This window comes from Mytilus californianus, unplaced genomic scaffold, assembly GCF_021869535.1.
Source record: "Mytilus californianus isolate M0D057914Y unplaced genomic scaffold, xbMytCali1.0.p SCAF_1, whole genome shotgun sequence".
NCBI classification, from domain to species: domain Eukaryota; kingdom Metazoa; phylum Mollusca; class Bivalvia; order Mytilida; family Mytilidae; genus Mytilus; species Mytilus californianus.
The window spans coordinates 7817997-7840830 of NW_026262581.1; the positions used below are offsets into that span (position 1 = coordinate 7817997).

Below are 22834 nucleotides of genomic sequence, written 5' to 3' on the forward strand. Positions count from 1 at the left end.
AAATGTTTAATATGAGTTTATAATATCATAACCTAAGAGTTTCATAGATTTATATATTTGTAGTTGATGGTGTGTGGACCAATTGGACTAATTGGGACACATGTAACGTAACATGTGGTGGTGGTATGCATTGGAGATACAGATCATGTAATGGACCTTTCTTTGGAGGGGCTAACTGTTCTGGACCTGCAGAAGATAGTCAAACATGTAATGATCATCCTTGTCCAAGTAAGTGTAGCTCTAAAAGCTTCAAGTTTGAAGTATATATATGGGATACAATATATACATTATTCCCTTATTTCAGCTGAAACAATGTTTGATTTTAACAGTGATTATTTCATGTCAGCTTTAAATTTGATTATATATTGTTCAATTGAAGGAAATGCAAAAGGGAGATAATTCAATAATTTATGAAATTAAAAAAAAAAAGATTAATAAGAAATTTGGGAAGTTTTCAAATTATGTAATGAGCTAACTGTCAATTGTCTAAATATTAATCCTTCTTCCAGGCATTTTTTAAATGTAACTTGTGTGAATTGCATTATAGTCTGCTGTATTAAAAGCGTGATCAACGCTAAATTTTCTGTTTGATATGATAATTACTACAAGAAGTCGAAATAAAATGTATCAAGGGTAGATAATAGTTTATGTATGTAAAAAGTACATATAGAAAAAGGACATTCTTCTTGATGTAAAAGAGAAATGGAGGCAGAAAAGTGAAAGATCTGTTTATACATTGATTCCAATGTTATTTGTATTTCAGTTGATGGCTATTGGGATGATTGGAATAATTGGGAATCATGTAATGTCACATGTGGAGGAGGAGTACAACAGAGGACAAGGACATGTGTGGAGCCTCTTTATGGTGGAGCAGACTGTACAGGCCCTGATACAGACTATCAAGATTGTAACACACAGAACTGCCCTGGTCAGGACCATAACAACATTCATACTTTCTATTTCAGCTTTAATAACCCAAATTCTCTTTCAGCATTTTGTTAGATTTGATAAAATTGTTGAACTATTGGAAGGTTTAAATTAAACTTTATCTTTTACTTATATTTGAGAAAATTTTAATTTATTACCAAATTCAAATTAATTTGATTATTTAAGTAAAAGTAAATTTACATTTTCTATATCTCACCAATGTATAATCACAGCTAACCTTGTCTAGCTTTATACAGCATCGTATATCTATTATGTAACCAGCTTACTCCACTGCAGTATATATATATACATATTCACTAAGTATATTATATAAAAACACTAGTATGTATATTTCACAGATATATTTGTGAAAATTAATACTCTTTAGTAGTGACAACAGTCACAAAAATGTAGTTTGGTTGTAACCGCTCTATATATTAGCTTTTCGGTACAGAACCGTCCTTTGAAAACCTTCAGGCTTGTACACATTATGTATTATGCTTTCTTTTCATACTGAACAGATGTAACCATTAACTATCCAAACTATCTACAATTATGGACAGATATATGCCACCAACCACCTATCAATCCACATTTTACATTCTGTCTTCTTTTTATATCATGCTCCTTCTAGACAAATGAAAAAGTTGGAGAAGCATGCATACCACATTTTCTAATCTGCCCTCTACATTACCATAATTATGTTACAACTGCATATAACATGTACTCTGCATTCTGCTAGGGATTTTTTTTATACCTTTCTGAATCTTATGAGTTTTTCAAATCCTAAATCATAATTTATTAAGTATTTTGAATAATGCATTGCCATGTGTCTGTATTTCAAAATCTGTCAAAATCCCTTGCTGCTTTTCTTCCATCTTATCATTCTAGATGATAGAATGTGTACTCTGTACCTCTATATATATATCCTGTAGTATTTTCAGGTTACTCCTTTAGTGACTATACAAATTCTCTATTCCTCCTGCTTTTATTATCATAAGTAACTCCCTGTGTACATTATTTACATGCAGGCTATTATTTTCCACAATTTTTAGGAGTTTGATAACAATCATGAAAAAGTCAGTGTAGGTCAACTAAAATCAAAACATAATTTTTTGAAGCTGACCTTAATAAAAAGAACATGAGTATGATAGTTCAAAAGTTTGCATAACATTATGTTTAAAAGATTAAGTTACCATAAGTTAAGTTAAGATAAGTTTTGATAAATAGAAAGACCTGCATAACTTTGAAATGTAGAAAGTTTTGATTAATTATTTAATTGATAATGAATAAATTTTAATGACTATGAGTAAATTTTCAAATCTTTAGCAAATCAGATGAATAGAGTTTTCTTCTGTTTTTCATATTTTTGTATGGGGAAAATTTTGTTTCATTTTTAGAATTAAGGAAAAACTAAAATAACCTCACCCCAAAAAAAAAACCCAACATATTGTGACTTATTCATACTTATAATATATGAATGAATAACCATACTGGACTTGGACAATTAAAATGAGAAATGAAGTTACATTCATTTTACATTTAACCAAACATTTTTTCAGCCCTAGTTCTTGTAATAAGTCTGGTAAATTAATCTATTTTTTCATTATTATACCCCACGCAACGAGTTGCGGAGGGTATAATGTTTTTGACCCGTCCGTCCGTCTGTCCGTCCGTCTGTCCGTCCGTCTGTCCGTAAGTCCGTCAGTCCTGTTTCTTGTCATCGCAACTCCTCTCAAACCACACAACAGAATTTCACGAAACCTTTTTAGATAATAAGGACATACTATGTAGTTGTGCATATCGACAGGAAATTACAATTTAATTTTTTTTCTAGGAGTTACGCCCCTTTGAACTTATTTACTTTAATGTACTACTGCAACAGTTTGTCATCTCAACTCCTCTGAAACCACACAACAAAATTTCATGAAACTTTGTAGATAATAAGGACATACTACGTAGATGTGCATATCGACAGGAAATTACGATTCAATTTTTTTTTCTTATACATTTTTTTTTTCTTACAGTTATTTTATTTCTCCAGTGACAATGTGGGGATGTGGGGTATGTGAGCGTGCTCACTAAGGTTCTTTAATTGTTAACTGATTCAGTACAACTGTTGTTTTAGTCTTGCAGTAAAATAACCTGCAACTCTGGAATGAAATACATGCCTGAAATTTATTTTTTCCCAAAGTGGTATCTGAATTTCTTAATGCTAATTCTGTGTGCATCCAGTTTAAAGTTATCTCTTTGTACCTGTACTTCAGACTTTCTACCAACTTTTTTGTACCAGTGCTTCAGAATTTCTACCATGGTTAATACCTCTGATCTCCTTGTATTGGTAAGTGATTTTCAGTTCTGATTATCAACGTGACTTTACATCTACTTTACTAATTCAGAAGGCTTTCACTGTAAAAGTAATACATTTGTATTTAATAACTTTCCCTAGCTTAATTTTTGTTTCTTTCCTTCCATTCTTGCTTTGATTTTTGATTTACCGGTAATGCTTGCTGAAATCCTAGTTCTTTTTCTTCATTGGCTATTTGTAATTTTATGGTGTACAGTTGAAATGCTTCTACCTGGTACATGCTTTCTTCTTTTTTGGTGTCTGTGGCCTAGTAGTCTAAGTTCTTCATCTACAGTGATCACTAGCTTGTCAACACTGAGATTGTCAGTTTGAACCACACTTGTGGAAGGTGCATTAGACCCCGAAGGTCATTGGTTCCTTCCAGGCATTTCGCCTTCCTACACCAATAAAAAAACGGCCGCCATGATATAGCCAATAGTGCTGAAAGAGGCATTAAGCACCAACAATCAATCTATTAATTTTCTACAACTGGGCAAAAGGAAAGAAAGGTACCATTATTTGACTCTACATGTTAAAATATTATAAATATGAAAAAAATTATGTTAGGCATACTGAATAAAGGAACTTGGAATTGGCATATTCTCCTGGTTTGAATTTCAGTGCTCTATAAGTAATTATTTTCTGCTGCTAATCCAAATAATTGTTTAAGATGAAAGCGACTTGATGTTATCCGTTCTGATGGATTGAATAGCATAGAATGGTTTAATTTTTTAACTTTTTCCTTTGGTAATATATGTCAATACACTGCTCTTATAGAAAACTATTAGTTTATTGCAATATGAATATTACTGTCTAAATTATACCAGAATATTGGTGATCAAATTTGACAAATAGCTGATTGGCCTTTCCTGAGTACAATATACCACTATCTGGTATAGACAAAGCCTGCATTTCACAATTTTATTTGTTGCCAATTTATTGAATTTCTAATTTCTATCTCAATTTCATAAAGTTGCTCAGCTGAGGCTCTTTCAAACCATAAGGACCAGTTATGTTATTATTTTTAATGAATTTATGACGATTATGCCAATATAAATAATATCCATGTAAAAAATATAAACATCCATTGTTGGTATCTAATTATTGTCTGGCTTTGACGGAGTCAGAATAATAAACATCCATTGTTGGTATCTAATTATTGTCTCGCTTTGACGGAGTCAGAAAGCGAGACTTAGGTATGATGCTTCCGACTGCAGCATCATTGGCGGCGGTGTCAATAATGTATTAGTTTGTGATTAGGTCAGTTTATGGAGAACCACTTATGGTAGGTCAATGATATTTGGTATGCAGTTGTATTTGTATTGGCACATCTCATTCCCATAGAGGTTACTTGGCCACGCCCTCTCAGTCATGGTCTATTGACTTTAAAACTTTTGCTTAGTTTACATGTATTAGTTTGTGATTAGGTCAGTTGATGAGGAACCACTAGTGGTAGGTCAATGATATTTGGTAGCAGTTGTATTAGTATTGGCACATCTTATTTCCATTGAAATTATTTGGCGCACCATCCTCAGTCATGGTCTATTGACTTTGAAACTTTTGCTTACTATACATGTATTAGTTTGTGATTAGGTCGGTTGATGGGGAACCACTAGTGGTAGGTCGATGATATTTGGTATGCAGTTTTATTAGCATTAGCACGTCTCATTTCCATGGAGATTATTTGGCTCTGCCCCCTCAGTCCTGGTCTATTGACTTGGAATGTTTTGCATAGTTTACATGTAAAAGTTTGTGATAATGTCAGTTTACAAGGAATCACTAATGTTTAGCCAATGATATTCTGTATGCAGTTGTATTAGCATTTGCAAGTCTCTTTTCCATGGAGATTATGTGGCCCAATCCCCTCATCATAGTTCATTTACTTTGAAACTTTTACATTGTTTACAAGTTAAAGTTTGTTGTTTAGTCAGTGTAAGGGGCACCACTTATGATAAGTCAATGGTATTTGGTATGCAGTTTTATAAACATTGGCATTTCTCATTTCAGTGTAGGTTATTTGGTCCTGCACCTTAAGTCATGGTCCATTGACTTTGAATGATTTGCATAGTTTGAATATTGCCATTTGTATTCAATATTTGCATTATACTACCAAAATTACAAAAGGCGAGACATACCTCTGTGTCAACAGTTTATGGATTTGTTACTTTCTAATATTAAGATTCAGAAGCTGAATAGTCTGTGTTGTTGGTTGACATCTTTTTATACATAATACTTCAGCGGCTCAGCCAATGACTTCTATGTTTGGGAGTAGACATTTGCTTAGGTCTTTTGTAATAATATCAAGGTGCATTTGAACTTTTAATATGTTACAATTTGACTTTTATTTGATGATGATCTTCGATTTGTTTTACTCTTAAGAATTCCAGTTTCCTCTAACAAAAGATGCAATAAAATCTTATACATACATAGAAAATGGTGTTAAAATCTGTCAAATTAATGGGCTAGTTGCATATGATTACTAACGCTGCCTAAGCAGTTTATAATTTTATCTTTTATTTTGATATTGAAGCTTTTTTGGTAAATTTAATTTGATGTGCTTCAGGTATGAATCTATGAATATGATAATATTTCAAAGAGTAATAATCTCAAGTAAATTACTAAAATGATTCATTTGCTTTAAATCTTGTATTATTTTACATGACAAAGTATTGAACTTATATTCAGAAGCTTTATATATATAATAAGTGTTACTTTGTAATTTCTTTTTATCTAAAGAGTATATTGCTGTTGAAGGTGCATTATTATACAAAACTTTTGAATCTTGTTTATTTTCCTAATCTAATTGTTAGCTAAGTTAGAAAATGAATATTAAAATAATTGACTCATTCTCCTAATCTAATTGTTAGCTAAGTTAGAAAATGAATATTAAAATATTTGACTTATTCTCCTAATCTAATTGTTAGCTAAGTTAGAAAATGAATATTAAAATATTTGACTTATTCTCCTAATCTAATTGTTAGCTAAGTTAGAAAATGAATATTAAAATATTTGACTCATTCTCCTAATCTAATTGTTAGCTAAGTTAGAAAATGAATATTAAAATATTTGACTTATTCTCCTAATCTAATTGTTAGCCAAGTTAGAAAATGAATATTAAAATATTTGACTCATTCTCCTAATCTAATTTTTAGCCAAGTTAGAAAATGAATTTTAAAATATTTGACTTATTCTCCTAATCTAATTGTTAGCTAAGTTAGAAAATGAATATTAAAATATTTGACTTATTCTCCTAATCTAATTGTTAGCCAAGTTAGAAAATGAATATTAAAATATTTGACTCATTCTCCTAATCTAATTGTTAGCCAAGTTAGAAAATGAATATTAAAATATTTGACTCATTCTCCTAATCTAATTGTTAGCTAAGTTAGAAAATGAATATTAAAATATTTGACTTATTCTCCTAATCTAATTGTAAGCCAAGTTAGAAAATGAATATTAAAATATTTGACTCATTCTCCTAATCTAATTGTTAGCCAAGTTAGAAAATGAATATTAAAATATTTGACTCATTCTCCCAATCTAATTGTTAGCCAAGTTAGAAAATGAATATTAAAATATTTGACTTATTCTTCTAATCTAATTGTTAGCTAAGTTAGAAAATGAATATTAAAATATTTGACTCATTCTCCTAATCTAATTGTTAGCCAAGTTAGAAAATGAATATTAAAATATTTGACTCATTCTCCTAATCTAATTGTTAGCCAAGTAAGAAAATGAATATTAAAATATTTGACTTATTCTCCTAATCTAATTGTTAGCCAAGTAAGAAAATGAATATTAAAATATTTGACTTATTCTCCTAATCTAATTGTTAGCCAAGTTAGAAAATGAATATTAAAATATTTGACTTATTCTCCTAATCTAATTGTTAGCCAAGTTAGAAAATGAATATTAAAATATTTGACTTATTCTCCTAATCTAATTGTTAGCTAAGTTAGAAAATGAATATTAAAATATTTGACTTATTCTCCTAATCTAATTGTTAGCTAAGTTAGAAAATGAATATTAAAATATTTGACTTATTCTCCTAATCTAATTGTTAGCTAAGTTAGAAAATGAATATTAAAATATTTGACTTATTCTTCTAATCTAATTGTTAGCTAAGTTAGAAAATGAATATTAAAATATTTGACTCATTCTCCTAATCTAATTGTTAGCCAAGTTAGAAAATGAATATTAAAATATTTGACTCATTCTCCTAATCTAATTGTTAGCCAAGTAAGAAAATGAATATTAAAATATTTGACTTATTCTCCTAATCTAATTGTTAGCCAAGTAAGAAAATGAATATTAAAATATTTGACTTATTCTCCTAATCTAATTGTTAGCCAAGTTAGAAAATGAATATTAAAATATTTGACTTATTCTCCTAATCTAATTGTTAGCCAAGTTAGAAAATGAATATTAAAATATTTGACTTATTCTCCTAATCTAATTGTTAGCTAAGTTAGAAAATGAATATTAAAATATTTGACTTATTCTCCTAATCTAATTGTTAGCTAAGTTAGAAAATGAATATTAAAATATTTGACTTATTCTCCTAATCTAATTGTTAGCTAAGTTAGAAAATGAATATTAAAATATTTGACTTATTCTTCTAATCTAATTGTTAGCTAAGTTAGAAAATGAATATTAAAATATTTGACTCATTCTCCTAATCTAATTGTTAGCCAAGTTAGAAAATGAATATTAAAATATTTGACTTATTCTCCTAATCTAATTGTTAGCTAAGTTAGAAAATGAATATTAAAATATTTGACTCATTCTCCTAATCTAATTGTTAGCCAAGTTAGAAAATGAATATTAAAATATTTGACATGTTTTACATGTTTTCTCTGTTTTGAATCAATTTTCCATTGTTCCATTGAAATTATAACAGAATTTTAAATAACTGTAATTGGTAAATGTATAAAAATTTTAATGTAAACTTGGACTGTATTTAATTCATGAACTTGATAATGTTTTTCTCTTTGCATATTTACTCACTTTTGTTAATTGCCAGTCTTGCTAATAATTTAACATAAAATTTATATGAGTTTGAAATCCTATATCATATCAATGAACTTTAATTATTTAAACTTAAACAAACATGTTTACAAGTTCCAATTTTGTAGTTGATGGATATTATGAAGATTGGGGACAATGGGAAAATTGTACTGTTACTTGTGGAGGAGGGACAAAAACTAGAAGAAGAACCTGTATAGAGCCAATGTATGGAGGTGCTAACTGCACAGGCCCCAGTGAAGAAGATACTGACTGCAACACAAATTACTGTCCAGGTTAGCTCTTATATAGGACAAAGAAACAGCTGCTCCCTGACTATGGTTTCAACCTGGGACTATTATACTATAAGAATAATAGTTCCAGCTTCAATGTACAAATAATAATCTTGCAGACACAATAAATCTAGTTTTGTATAAAACTTAGTAAAGGTTACTTTAGTTTGCCATATCTAAGAAGACCAGACAGGTTATTATTTCTAACATGAATTCAGTTTTTGTCTCGCCTCTATGAATTTAGAGAGGCAAGGGGACTAAAGCATGGTGTCTTATCAGTGCCATCAACAATTTGTTTAAGTTTGTGATTAGGTCTCAGTTTAAGGGGCACCACTAATGCTAAGTCTAAATATATTTGGTATACAGTTGTATTAGTACTGGCATATCTCATTTTCATGGAGATTATTTGGTACCACACCTTCAGTCATGGTTCAATTACTTTTGAAATATTTGCATAGTTGACATGTTATAGTGTTGCCAGTTTAATTTCAACATTTTCATAATGCTATCAAATTACATACAGGCGAGACATATCTCTATGTAAACAGTTTAGTGAAAATTAAGGACTGTATGAAAGTAAAATATGAAAGTAAAATCACATCAGAGACCCTATTACCATGGTTTTGGACATTATTAACCAAGTAATGACTGTCTTATTGGTGTACATAAAAAAGAACATGTAATGTGATTGCCAATGAGATAACTAACAACCAGAGACCATAGGATGAGGACGTAAACCTCTATAGGTATAGAACCACTAATTCAGGCCCGGTCGGAAAGAACATACAAGAAAGTAGTACATATTTTAAACAAAATAGTTCCTACGCATAGCTGTATCTTTGTCAATAGTGGGAATATTTGGGTAGTTTTAGTATCAAATGAAAGCTTGGGGACTTGGGGTCACTGTAGAACCCTTGTTGAAAGTTTTATTTGAATAATAAAGAAGTATAGGAAATTTTAATAGGAGGGCTCATTTGGCCTGTTGTTCAGATCAGAAGTTCCTGTTTTTGTACTATCAAACTTCCGGGAACCAGTACGCTCTAATATGCAATTAAAGGTATGTTGATTTTTTCAGCACAAGTCAGCATAAGGTACAGTTTTGACATGAAATAACTGCCACTTTATTTGAACTTAAGATAAAGTAGCCATTTATGCTTGAAATTGCAGAATTTAACATAGAAAGCAATGGGGCTATAAATTAGTGGTTTTATACCTATTACTGACAGGCATGTGAAATTCTATTTTTAGAAATCATACCCTTTACAGTGAAAATTGGTCACATTTGTTGTCAGAAATCATGTTACATTATTTTTTTTATGTAACAATTATGTTAGTGTCAAATTACAGCCCTCAAATTGCTACAATAAGGTATTTTAGCCTTTTTTGGTCATTTAGCATGCACACAGTTAAGATTTTACCTAAAATTTAAATTTTTGGATTATCTAACACTGAAACCAATGAATCTTGTATATCATGACTAGTTTATAGTATAAATATTGTTTTTGGTCAAATTATCTAGTGAGTGTTCATGTTTTATTGTGTTTCTTGGTGAATTATTTATTTCAAGGAAAATTGGTGTATATTTATATAGGAATTCCAAAATCTCACTTGAAATGCATTTTATAACCATTTTAGCAAGTTGTCTAGCTTGGAGATACATAAATTGCTTTGTTGATTCATTTTTATACATAAAAGTATGGTTTTTTTACCTAATCACTCTCCTTTTCCAACATGTAGAAAAAAGGGGGGACAAAATTATCAATTATATTTTATGTTTGGACAACTGTATTTATATTCAAGGAAGAATCTCTGATAAAAATAAGACATATAGGTAAGAACACTGTTATTTGAGTAGATATTAACAAATCAGAACTGGTAATAATTGAAAAAGTGTCATATCTGTCACTATTAGTATCCATATGTAGTTTTCTTTGTTTAACGCATATGTTACTACCAGTCCAATTTGAGCTTGAATTCAGTGATATAGTGTTTTGACAAAAGCTTTATGTGTTTTTCTATGCTAGAAATAGATCAAAGAAGTAAATTAAGTCAAGCAGAAGTCAATATAACAAGTTTGGTGCTGTTATAGGTATAGAACCACTAATTCAGGCCCGGTCGGAAAGAACATACAAGAAAGTAGTACATATTTTAAACAAAATAGTTCCTACGCATAGCTGTATCTTTGTCAATAGTGGGAATATTTGGGTAGTTTTAGTATCAAATGAAAGCTTGGGGACTTGGGGTCACTGTAGAACCCTTGTTGAAAGTTTTATTTGAATAATAAAGAAGTATAGGAAATTTTAATAGGAGGGCTCATTTGGCCTGTTGTTCAGATCAGAAGTTCCTGTTTTTGTACTATCAAACTTCCGGGAACCAGTACGCTCTATTATGCAATTAAAGGTATGTTGATTTTTTCAGCACAAGTCAGCATAAGGTACAGTTTTGACATGAAATAACTGCCACTTTATTTGAACTTAAGATAAAGTAGCCATTTATGCTTGAAATTGCAGAATTTAACATAGAAAGCAATGGGGCTATAATTAGTGGTTTTATACCTATAGGGCACTGCACTAGCCTTCAACAGCACCAAAACCCATACCATAAAGTAGGCAGGCCTTTGGATGACAAAATGTGAAAAAACAATAAGGCAACCAGTAACCAACACTATGCATATAAGACAATTAACATGTTATCATGTTTAAAAGGGATATGATTTTCTATGGCAGGAGCATTTTATGAATAAAGATGATAACCTGTTAACTACTGTGTTGAAATAAGATTATTATTGTAACATTATTATTGATTACAAAGCATATCTAAGTGTAAGGGTTTTATTCTGAATGGATAATTATTGTACATACTTTATATTTCCTAGGGGTATTCTACTGATTGAGATGAAAAGAGAGGGTTGATTGCTGTAAAACTAGTTAAATATCGTCACATTGAATGCATTACTATTCTGTACTTAACTATTGATTCAGTGCTTGACATTGTTTAGATATATTATTTTGTTGAAGACAGTTAACTGACCAATCATAGATTTCTTGGCTTTTATGTTATTTTAAGTTGTCAAATTGCTTTTACATTGGCATATATCCCAAATCCTCTATTATTTATGTCCAAGGAGCTGGAGTTCTAGAGAACTACACTGTTATCCTTTTTTGAACACAGAAACTTTATATGCTTTGTGTTTGTATTTTAGTTGATGGTATATGGAAGGTGTGGTCTGATTGGTCTGACTGTACCACTACATGTGGGGGTGGAACCAGTACTAGAAATCGAACATGTACTGGACCTTATTATGGTGGTGCAGATTGTGAGGGTGTAAGGATAGAAGACAAAGTTTGTAACACTAATCCTTGTCCAAGTAAGTCTAAATACCACTGTCAAAAAAACAGTTTTATGCATATAAATAAACAATGAATTTGATTTTGCTTGTTTCTTAGATTTATCGTTGAATGTCAAATGTGCCCTTTTCACTACCATTAGTGTAAAATGAGCCTTAAAATGTTGGTGTATGTCACATCATATTTTTAGGAACTGTTAGCCTCAAATTTGTTTGAATGTTTAAGAAATAATTCATGCAAACCATAGATTTGTTGGAAATTTTCACATGGCCCTGTCCTCTTGTTTATTCAGTCAAGGCATGGAACAGTTAGAAAAAAGGAAGACTGAACAACCAGTTTGACAAGATTGTACCTATATTTACAATAGCTATCAAAAAATTCATGATTCCCCTAACAAACCAGCAAAATTAAGTTTCATGCATTAGTACACATTTAATAGTTTAGATATAATTGCATGAATAGTTAATAGTTATAGTTCTCTGTGCAAGTTTTATATCCATTAAAAAATTATTTATTTATTAAGATTATATGTATACAGTGTTTTTCTCAGAAATTTCTTATATCATGATCCAGTTAACTGGGAATTATGAGAAACCTTGTTTCTAGAAATTATAGCATCACATCCATAACACTATCTTTAAGAAAATCATTTCAGATAACATCACATTCTAGCACTATAGCATTATATTACCATGATGCTAAAAAGCACTGGGGAGAACACTTAGATTCCAAGTAATGGTAATTTTTGCCAGGAGTGAAGAAATTTTGTTTAATATTCTTTAAAATTTGTCTCTTCATACATAATACACTTGTAGCAATTATCCTCAACGTTAAACAGTGAATAAACATTTATTTGTAAAAAAATCTGTAAGCTTTAAAGTCTGAAGGTCAACGATCAAATGTAAAGGTGACACAATGCAATACAAACCTTGCTCATAATAAAACAATGATTCCTATTCAGCTATGAGATGGCATGTCAATATTCCAAAAAATTATCTGCCTACATTCCATTTAGGATTTTTTGTTGTAGGCAGGGGAATTCTTATCCTCAAGATGCAGTAAGATATATTTGAATAAAAATATAATCAATTGTAGCATGAGTCTAATAGAAGGATCAGCTTTATGTAGTTTTACGATAAGAAATTTCTTTTATCTTTTTATGAGAAAAGGATTATAGCTGGTGTCCCCTCCCCCTAAATTAAAAAAGGATTACCATCCAATCTCATCAAACTTACACTGAAAATACACATACAAAGTGTCACAATAGATTGATACTCAGATATTGATTTTTTTTCTCAAACAAGGTTACATGTAGATTTCAAAACTGCATTCACATCATTATAAAGGTTTTTATTATGAAATTACAAATTATAATTCTTGAATTGATATTGACAAAAACTTTCTTAATTCCAGAATATAAAATGGAAGACTTTATTACAGGATTATTATTTATATAAAGATTTGTCATACATTTCACTGTCACCAACCACCAATTATTCTTATTCACGTACCTTACCAAAGCAAACCAAAACCCCATATACCCACCATTTATATGATTGTTGTCTTGTGTTGTCCATTATTGATTGATCAGTATTTAACATTGTATTAAGGTGGTACTTAACACTACAGGGAGATAACTCTGTAAAAATCAGCTAAACGTTTTAATCACATTGTATTGTTAAGGAAATATTAAGCTTCTCAATGATCAAAATTAGTGTTTGTCAAACTGCTATATAACCAATGAAATTTTTCTGATGAAGTGGTTGGTTCAAATTTTTTGAAATTTTTATATTTTTGTCAAAGGGTCAAAGTAAACATTTTGTCAAAATTTTATGAAAATTAAACGAGCCAAATTAATATTAGTCAAGGTGTTGGGTACCACCTTAAATTCACATTTTTGTATATTCTCCAAAAATTGTAATGATAAATGTATGCAATAATTTCTGAATTTATAGTTTCTGTATTCAGAACATATTTTTTCGAGAAGTAGATAGTTGATGAAGTAGCAATAGATATATATCTTATTTTAATATTTATTTCAAAAGCATATGCGTTCAGTTTTTCTATTCCAACATTAACATTTGTTTGAATCTATATGTATTTTAAGAATTTAAATTAGATATTTTGATATTATTGTAACAATTTTCTAAAATGTATTGGAATGGTTAACAGTAAGTTTATAAATAGTACTTCTGAAGCTCACTTGAATTATATAAAACAAATGTCTCAACTAATTATAGTTAATGGAGATTGGTTTGAATGGGGACAATGGAGCCTCTGTACAGTAACATGTGATGGAGGGCTGAGGTCAAGGTCACGTGAATGTGACATGGAATCCTATGGCAACTTGACTGCAGCATGTGCAGGAGATGCCACAGTAACAGAAGCGTGTCATACGTTTTCATGCACCCCATACGGTAAGTTCTGTATTTAGAGGTAAAGGATTTACCTACGTACTTTGGAAGCCTGTTTTATAGGAGTGAAGTCTGCTGTATGCAAGTTTTCACTATCTAAATTTATTTATTCATAGGTTCTAAAATTACAGGTTTTAAACTAGATACAAACGGTTTTTTTAAACCTATTTTGGCACAAAAGAGAGATATTGATTAATTATATGTCATGCACAGTACTATTTTTTCAGTATCAATTGGTTAGTAGTTAGTATAACATTATTTATAGGCATTATATATTTACCCTTATTACCTTAATTTCTCTATATCTGTTCACATTCATACATATGATCAACTACTTAAAGTTGTATTTGTCCATTTCTCATAAACCCAAGATGATATGGTTCTTTACTAAAAACTCATTTTCAGAAGCAAAATTCTGTTCAAAAATTTCAAGGTTTTAGCAAATTACTTCCCTTGATTGAAAACCATACTAGCTGCCTGTCATGGCAGATTAACTGTAAGAAGAAAATAAAGAAAATTGTCCATAAACAAACACTTTTAGCTTTTTAATCAGCTCCTTTCAAATATTTTGACAGCAATAAGATTATAAGTTGTTATTTTATATGGAGTTTATATAAGCATTCTACAAATTAAAATGATTAAAAGTGGCTATTTTGACTCTATTGCCTCTCAAACCTTCATTACTATAAAGAATCATAAAACCTGCACACAGTTGCACCTAAGTAATCAAGATATCATTCAAGTAAAAACTAGGCATCCTTTTCTTCTTTTATGCTTTATTGATTTTGTTAATATTTTCATATTTGATTTTAATTTCTTGTCCTGTGCATGTATCATGGTTTGCAGTTTCATCAAATGACCCTGTAACTATATATACTTTTGAAAGATAACCTGTGATTTTACATTTACAGAACCACACTGTGATGGTTGGGGTAAACAAGGACTGGTGGACAGTACATTTGCCTGGGTAGCACCTGTAACCAAGTTTGGATTTCAACTTGATGCCGTTGAAGTTTACTGTGACATGGAATCGCATAATGGGACTGGAGTCACTGTCATTGGTTAGAATACATATATGGTCCTAATTGCAATTACTGTTTGATACTTCTGTTTTTCTAATTTTAGTTTGCCTCAACCAAATGTTATGAAACTTGTACGCAATGCTTATTACCACAAAACACAGATCAAGTTCGAATTTGGATGGCATCACTTTTACCCTTCTAGAGTTATGCCCCTTTATAATATTATATGCAAGCGGGGCATCATCTGTGTCTCATAGACACATTCTCCATTTATTTAATAATTAATTTGCAATATGCCAAATCAATCCTTTAGGTGAACATGTAGGCTTTTGCACCTTCTATCAGCAGAATTTTATAGGTTGGAACAATTTTTTTTTTCATCAGAAACCTTGTAGGTACCAACTCCTGTGTTACAGTTTTTTCAGCAAAACAAATTAGAATAAAAGATTCATTTACTGCAAAAAAAATGCACATTAGATTTGATAAAAAGAAAAAGACTGTATTATCAAATCTACAGAACACCATTAAAAGAAGTTTTAAAGTTTTTACCTTTTTGTAAGTCTTTTGTGCTTTGATGTCATTTCCATCTTATTTCAATTCTGATTAGTTACCATCATTGTTTTCCAATATAAAAAAGATTTGCATCACAAAACCTTTTTTTAGGAAAGAAACTTTCATCATTATTCGTCTTTCAGGCCATAACAAAGAGATGAAGACTAGAGTGAGTGGATTTGAAGGATCAGGTGACTACGCCCTCATTCTAACTTATAACATTAGTATAGGACATGCTGCATCCATCATTGATGCATCAGAAAATTGCAGTCAGTTCCTTCAGTGGCAGTGTAAAGGTGCAGTCATACATAACCCAAACCAAGAAGGCCATTGGACGACATTCTGGACTAATCGAACAACCGCTTACATTCCTGATGGCCAGCAAAAGCCAGCAGCTGATTACTTCCCTGGGGCAGTACCAGGTAGTGGGATGTGTGCCTGTGGATCTAACAATAACTGTAATAGTTCTGATGTCACATGTAACTGTGATATTAATGATGCAGATTGGCGTTCAGATGAAGGTTATGTAACAAACAAGGCAGAATTACCTATTGTAGCATTTTATGCTGGTGATACAGGTGAGAATTTAGCTTTAGTTTTTAGATACCTTTAAAGATGGGTTTATTACGGTATAACATTGTCTGTCTGTCTTGCGTTTACTTTTAATTCTTACAATTCTTTACCAAATTTTTACATAATGATATGTTTCCATGAAGTCTAACTTACTTTTAGATTTTGATGATTTTCAGATTTTATTTGGTCAGAGTTATTGGATTGTATTTATCAGAAATAAGCAATATTGTTATTTGTTCGACAATAACTCAAAACATCTTTCATGAATTCAAAATAAAATATTTAGAAATTGTTAGGCTTTATGAAGACAGGCTAACATACCTTTTAATTTTTATGTTTTTTTCAAATAAGTGTTTTCAGAGTAAAAAAATCCATAAGTTTGGTGATAAATCAGGTACTCTTTCAAAGAATTTCAGGGTTTTTTTTTTTTTGCTTTACCACATCAAATAAAAGTAAACTCCCTTATTGATTTTGATTAGTAGTTCCAGAGTAACTGGAGTTAAATTAAGTATGCAATTTTTCACAGGAAATTTCAAGTATGCTTTTCACTAATTCTTTTCAATTTTTAGCTCACCTGGCCCATAGGGCCATTGTGAGCCATTCCCATCAGTTGGCATCTGTCCTGTCGTTGTCATGCAATGACCCTGCCTTTCAACCAAGATGGATGACATGGCTAAAATAGAAAAAGGGATAAAATGAAAGTTTTGGGTATTATCTTTTAAAATCTGTATCTATAGATAGAGAAAATCTGATAGGACAGAAATTTTCAGAATGTTGAGACCTTCCTATTATCAATTCATATCAAAACTGTCAGACGACTTTTTATAGGAGTTATTGCCGTTACAGACAATTTTTACCAATTTTCTACGTTTTTGCTTATTATCTTGAAAACTATAATAGAAAGATAAAAGCTTTTAATAGCAAATATGATCAGCAAGACAATATCTACAAATATGACAACAATGTCTGAAATCGTCGGTTGTCACCTGATTATGAATGTATGAATGTTAACTGTATACATGTATTTTGTTTGAGGGCCTCAATGAAAATTAGACTACTTCTAATTGAGTTACCCTCTCTAAATAAAGAATTTATTATTATTAGAGTTATTGCCCTTTAATGAAAATGTTTACCAATTTTTTGCGTTTTTGCCTATTATCTTGAAAACTATAATATGTGGATAGAAACTTTGAATAGCAAAAATGATCAGCAAGACAATATCTACATCACTTTAGAAATCGTCAGTTTACTCCTTAATGGAATTATGTCCCTTTTAAAATAACAATGTTGACCAATTTTTTTGCCATTTTGCCTATTAATCTGAAACTATAATAGATAGATAGACACTGTAAATAGCAAAAATTATCAGCAAGACAAGATCTGCAATTCAGCCGACATTGCCTTAATTGTCAGTTGACTCCTTATAGGAGTTATAACCCTTAAATGACGAAATTTTACAAATTTTTGAAAGTGAAACTTTAAATATCAAATATGATCAGCAAGACAATATCTACAAATAAGACAACATGTCTGAATTGTCAGTTGTCTCCTTTATTAGAGTTATTGCCCTTTAATGACAATTTTTACCAATTTTTTGCTTTCTTGTTTATTATTTTGAAAACTATTATAATAAATAGATAGAAACTTTGAAAACAAAAGTGATTAGTAAAGAAGATAAAGAGAAACTTTTAAGCAGAAAAAATATCAGCAATACAAGATCAACAAAAGAGAGAAATTAGTTCATGAATTATATTCTACTTTGCATTGTTGGAGAGTGTCCATTGTTGAAAATGCACGTAGACCTAGATGAGTGACACATACTCTTTAGAGCCTCTAGTGTAATGCTATGTTTTATAAGACAAACTACCTTTTCATTTCGATAATTTTCAGATAAGTCTGTCCTGAGCTATGGGACCTAAATCATCAAAACTAGACAAATGTTCATGTGTCTCTAGATAACTCAAGTATATTTTCCTGAATCCTTATGAAATTTTTACCCACTGTTCTATACAATTAGATGTTTATTTAACATTTATTTTATACTGTTGCCCTTTAATCAGTTCTGTTATACTAGAACTCATCCTTAGTTAAAAATATTTTAATGTCTAGTGGAAATATAAGCTTTTTAATTAATGAATGAATTTGACAATAAAAAATTGTGATAAAATGTTTGTATGTATCATTTAATCTGAAATCATTTTGCTTCAATTTTGCATTGTCCATCTCTGACCAGCAGTATAATTATGAAAAAAAAACATGCTTTTTGAACTTCTTCATCTATTTATTAAATGGTGATCTGTGATACTATAACAATTTCATAATTTGAGACATTTATTTTTATATGCCAAATATGCATTCTAATCAATGTGAGGTTAGTATTTCATGAATTTTATTTCAGACAGACTATCTTGTAAAATGCAATATGATTGCTCTAACTAGCAATGTCTCATTACTGATTGCAGAACAGCGTAATGCAAAATCACAGTAAAGTATTATACAGACGCATTGCTGGAAAGCGACATGCAATTTTTATTTCAACAATTCAAATTTATAAACTTTTTTTTCTATCTTGAAATTTGCATTCACAAAGAACTGCAGTTTGATTTCCATCATTTTTACATATTAATTAATTAATTTTGAATTTGAGCTTTACTCTGTTAATGCTTACTGACACTATTTATTTTGTCAATGTTTTAAGGTGGTGCCGAGGAGGATGCATATCATGTCATTGGACCATTAGAATGTTATGGAACAGAATAAATCATCTATCCAATTCCAGGACTCATATATCTGCCTTCATTTGATGAACTCTTTGTGATCATAGTTGTCATTTTCTTTCCTCTTATTCTGCTTTCCAGAGGTTGCATTTATCAATCCTATCTTTAGTCGAAATTAGATTTGTTAGCTATCCTCTTGCACACTCCATTCTTTCCTTTCATACATTTTAAAAACTTTTCGTTTGTGTTATACCTTGTTGAATCCCATATAGATGTTTCACTGAAATAGTTTTTTTTAATTTCTGGATTTGAAAAAGGAAAATATTACCAATACCAATACCGCATATTCATGATTTGTGTTTGAATTTGGAAATATCAATACCTTGTCTGCACAGTACCAAAAGAAAATTGTTTCATTGAACTTGGTAATATTCCAAGATAAGAAGTTGACTTTTTAAAGTAAATCCTGTCCTGAATTTTCAAGAAATATTTTTAACTGGATGTTAAGCAAACAACAATCAAAGGTCAAATCAAGGTCAAGGGTCTATATCTATAGGTTAACACCATGTCACGACAATGTGATAAGGACTTAACTGATTGAAAAACAGTCGATCAATTTTTAAAGCAGAGATGTCAACTCTTCTACTCTGCACATGAAGACAAGGTTGACTTCACTGATATTCAAGGTCAAAGGTCAACCTTACGTCAAATGTCAAGGTTGACTCTTATTCAGCACAATGCCAACGTCAGAGGGTAATTTGTCATATCTCTGGGGTTGATAAATCATTGTATCAACTGAAATCAAAAGTCAACAAATGTTTTATTATATGACTTTTTATCCTTCTCCAATTTTCTAGTATTTGCGAAAGATACTTTTAAAACTGCTCCCTGTTTTTATACTTAATATATCATCTACTTTTGCAGTTGCTAATTTTCATAAGTTGAAATGTTCGATAAAGTTTATTTAAAAGTATAGTCATACAATGATGGTCATTAACGCGCATCAAGTTTGATATACATATTTAGCTTACGGAAGGAAAAACACCTGTTCTTTTTCATTGTGAGTGGTTGAAAGTTAACATATTGCCTTGAAATACTATGGAAAAGAAAATTTGAATTTTTATTATTGTGAGGTGGTTATACTCTTTCATTTAGATGACAATATGTCTGTCGGTACCTGACATTTTTGTTATTAAAAAAAGCAACATTCTTATCTGGTTCATCCTTGCTTTAAAATCTTTGTTCACACCTTCTGAAGTTTCATTGTACCACATCACTCCTTTCCCATAGATAGTACTTTTTAGTAACAATAGTTCTATTTTTCCAGAGTTTCCTGCTTTTTACTTCCCTTTTAGTTGTGATGAATGTTTTAAACAATCCTATTGCAGGTTTTTTTTATCATCAATACTCTCACTTCCCATTCTATTTTATATACCTTCAATACACTTCCTTCCCCTATTGTTTAAAATCCCTTTTGATACCTTTGATATTTTACTTTTACCAGAGTAAGAAATATATCAACTGTTACACTGTATTTATTCCATATAGTCTTCACAAATCAGAAATTGAATTTGAATTATATATATGGACATTCACTAATTTAACATTTCAAAAACTTTTCAATGTATTTCGTAACCTCTCTAGCTTTTTCAAAGATAATGTATTAAAATTTTGCTAGCAAGCCCTATATTTTTTTTGAATATATAAATCTTATAAATACTACTGACCAAATATTTTTTAATTCTTGTAATGTCTATAACATTTTTTGGTGTGTAATATTGAACATCTTATCTGATATATATATTTAAGGCTAATTAATTTTTTTTTTGGAGGAGGGCTTTGACATCAACTAAATCAAAGGATAAATTTATGGAGAGATATAGAGAAAAAATAATCATTTTTATGAAAATAATTATATCAAATTAGGACCACCCCATGGGTTGACATGGCCTTCCCTGGCAGTAAAATACTTGCCAAAGTGGTGGTTCTGTTGGGCTGTGTGGGATGTATGAATTTGCAGCCACGTTCGGTCAGAATAAGGTCGATATATATGGTGTAGAGAGAATGCCACCCGAACAACAACTCTTTGATTGGTCTGTAGGGGGTCTGTTGCAAGGCTAAATTTCCCTATCCAACATACCATTGTTTTCCAGTGCCAGTTCAAATTTCCCTATCCAACATACCATTGTTTTCCAGTGCCAGTTCAAATTTCCCTATCCAACATACCATTGTTTTCCAGTGCCAGTTCAAATTTCCCTATCCAACATACCAGTGTTTTCCAGTGCCAGTTCAAATTTCCCAGCCCTTCAACCTGATTGAAACCTATGATAGAACCTACAAATTGTATCAATTGTTAATTTGTTCTCGTCCAGAACATGCATGAAATATTTGCCACTGGACGCAAGGCAAACAACAATCAATCAATCAATCCATCAAATAAGGATTAACAGTTGATATTAAACAGATCTTTACCTTTGAATATTGCACTGCTTTACATTTAATTCACTGCTTAAATTGATTTACTGCATTTTAGGTAATGAGGGAGTTGAAGAAGGAGTAGTTACCATTGGCAGAGTATACTGTACAGGAGATTCCAATCTTTAATAGCGCATACAGATATCACTATGTATTAAACCTAGATATACACCTATATAGCGCTGTAGTGTATTTTCTTGTAGCAAGTTTATCAAACTTTTACTTTTTTAATTTATGTTCAAAATGTCTTGACATTCAGTTTTAAATTGAAATTTGTCAAATATCAATGTTTAAGATTTTCTTTTAAAAAAAATTAAACGATACACAGTTTTGTAAAGCAGGTTGAGAATTTAACTGTCAAAAATATTTTGGAAAATTTCTCTTTATCTATCAACTGATCATTATATATGTTTGAATTTTAATTTATTTTTCAACATTTATTTTGCACATTGTCTTTGATATTATTATTTATTATATTTTACATTTTAACTTATAGTGAAATGTATTTGTTAGATTTGTTATATATTAATATTCATTTTGTTTCATTTTAATTATTAATTTTTTAGAAATATGCTTTATTTACAGTGTTTCATGTACAAATTGTTTAATCTTTGGTTTCAAAAACTACACTTTTTTCATTCACTCAAATGTATTTATATAATTGGATGCAAATAGCGCAAGCAATTCCATATTTAAATGTAATAGGATATGACTTTATTAATTTATTGCATTATTTCAATGATATAGAAGCAGCTCCTCTCATTTAAGCAGCGAATTTTGCTAGCATTGATTAGCTTGAAAATCAAATAATAAAGATCTTTCCTGTTAAAAAATATTACTTTTATTTGTGAGGTCCCTCATGGTGTTCTGGATTGTGTTAATACCAGGCAGATTTATATTGAATTATCTGATTAAATCTGAAAATAATTAAATGATTTTTGATTTCTTACTATCAATTTCCACATTTTTATTGAATACCAAAATTGTACATAGATCATAAAGATTGAGCGAGATCATAAAGATAGAGTGACTTTTTTCTCATTTAATAACCATAGCAAAAGTTGTGAGAAACCCTCCATAAGGGGCCTCATTTGCAGTCGAAAAGAATGTTGAATAATTACGATACTTTTCTGATGTATTCCTTTGTAAAATTAAAACAGGCA

General features: G+C 30.4%; 1 protein-coding gene across 1 annotated transcript in view; it reads left to right on the forward strand.

The window, feature by feature from the left end:
* LOC127727218 (SCO-spondin-like) overlaps positions 1-22013 on the forward strand; it is a 61801-nt gene extending 39788 nt beyond the window's left edge. The window contains exons 26-33 of the mRNA XM_052234808.1: positions 64-228; positions 764-928; positions 8410-8574; positions 11774-11938; positions 14159-14335; positions 15244-15393; positions 16050-16484; positions 21730-22013. Coding sequence (XP_052090768.1) covers positions 64-228; positions 764-928; positions 8410-8574; positions 11774-11938; positions 14159-14335; positions 15244-15393; positions 16050-16484; positions 21730-21800 — 1493 coding nt within the window. The 3' untranslated portion in view covers positions 21801-22013. The remainder of the gene's footprint in view (positions 1-63; positions 229-763; positions 929-8409; positions 8575-11773; positions 11939-14158; positions 14336-15243; positions 15394-16049; positions 16485-21729) is intronic.
* Positions 22014-22834: the final 821 nt, after the last annotated feature.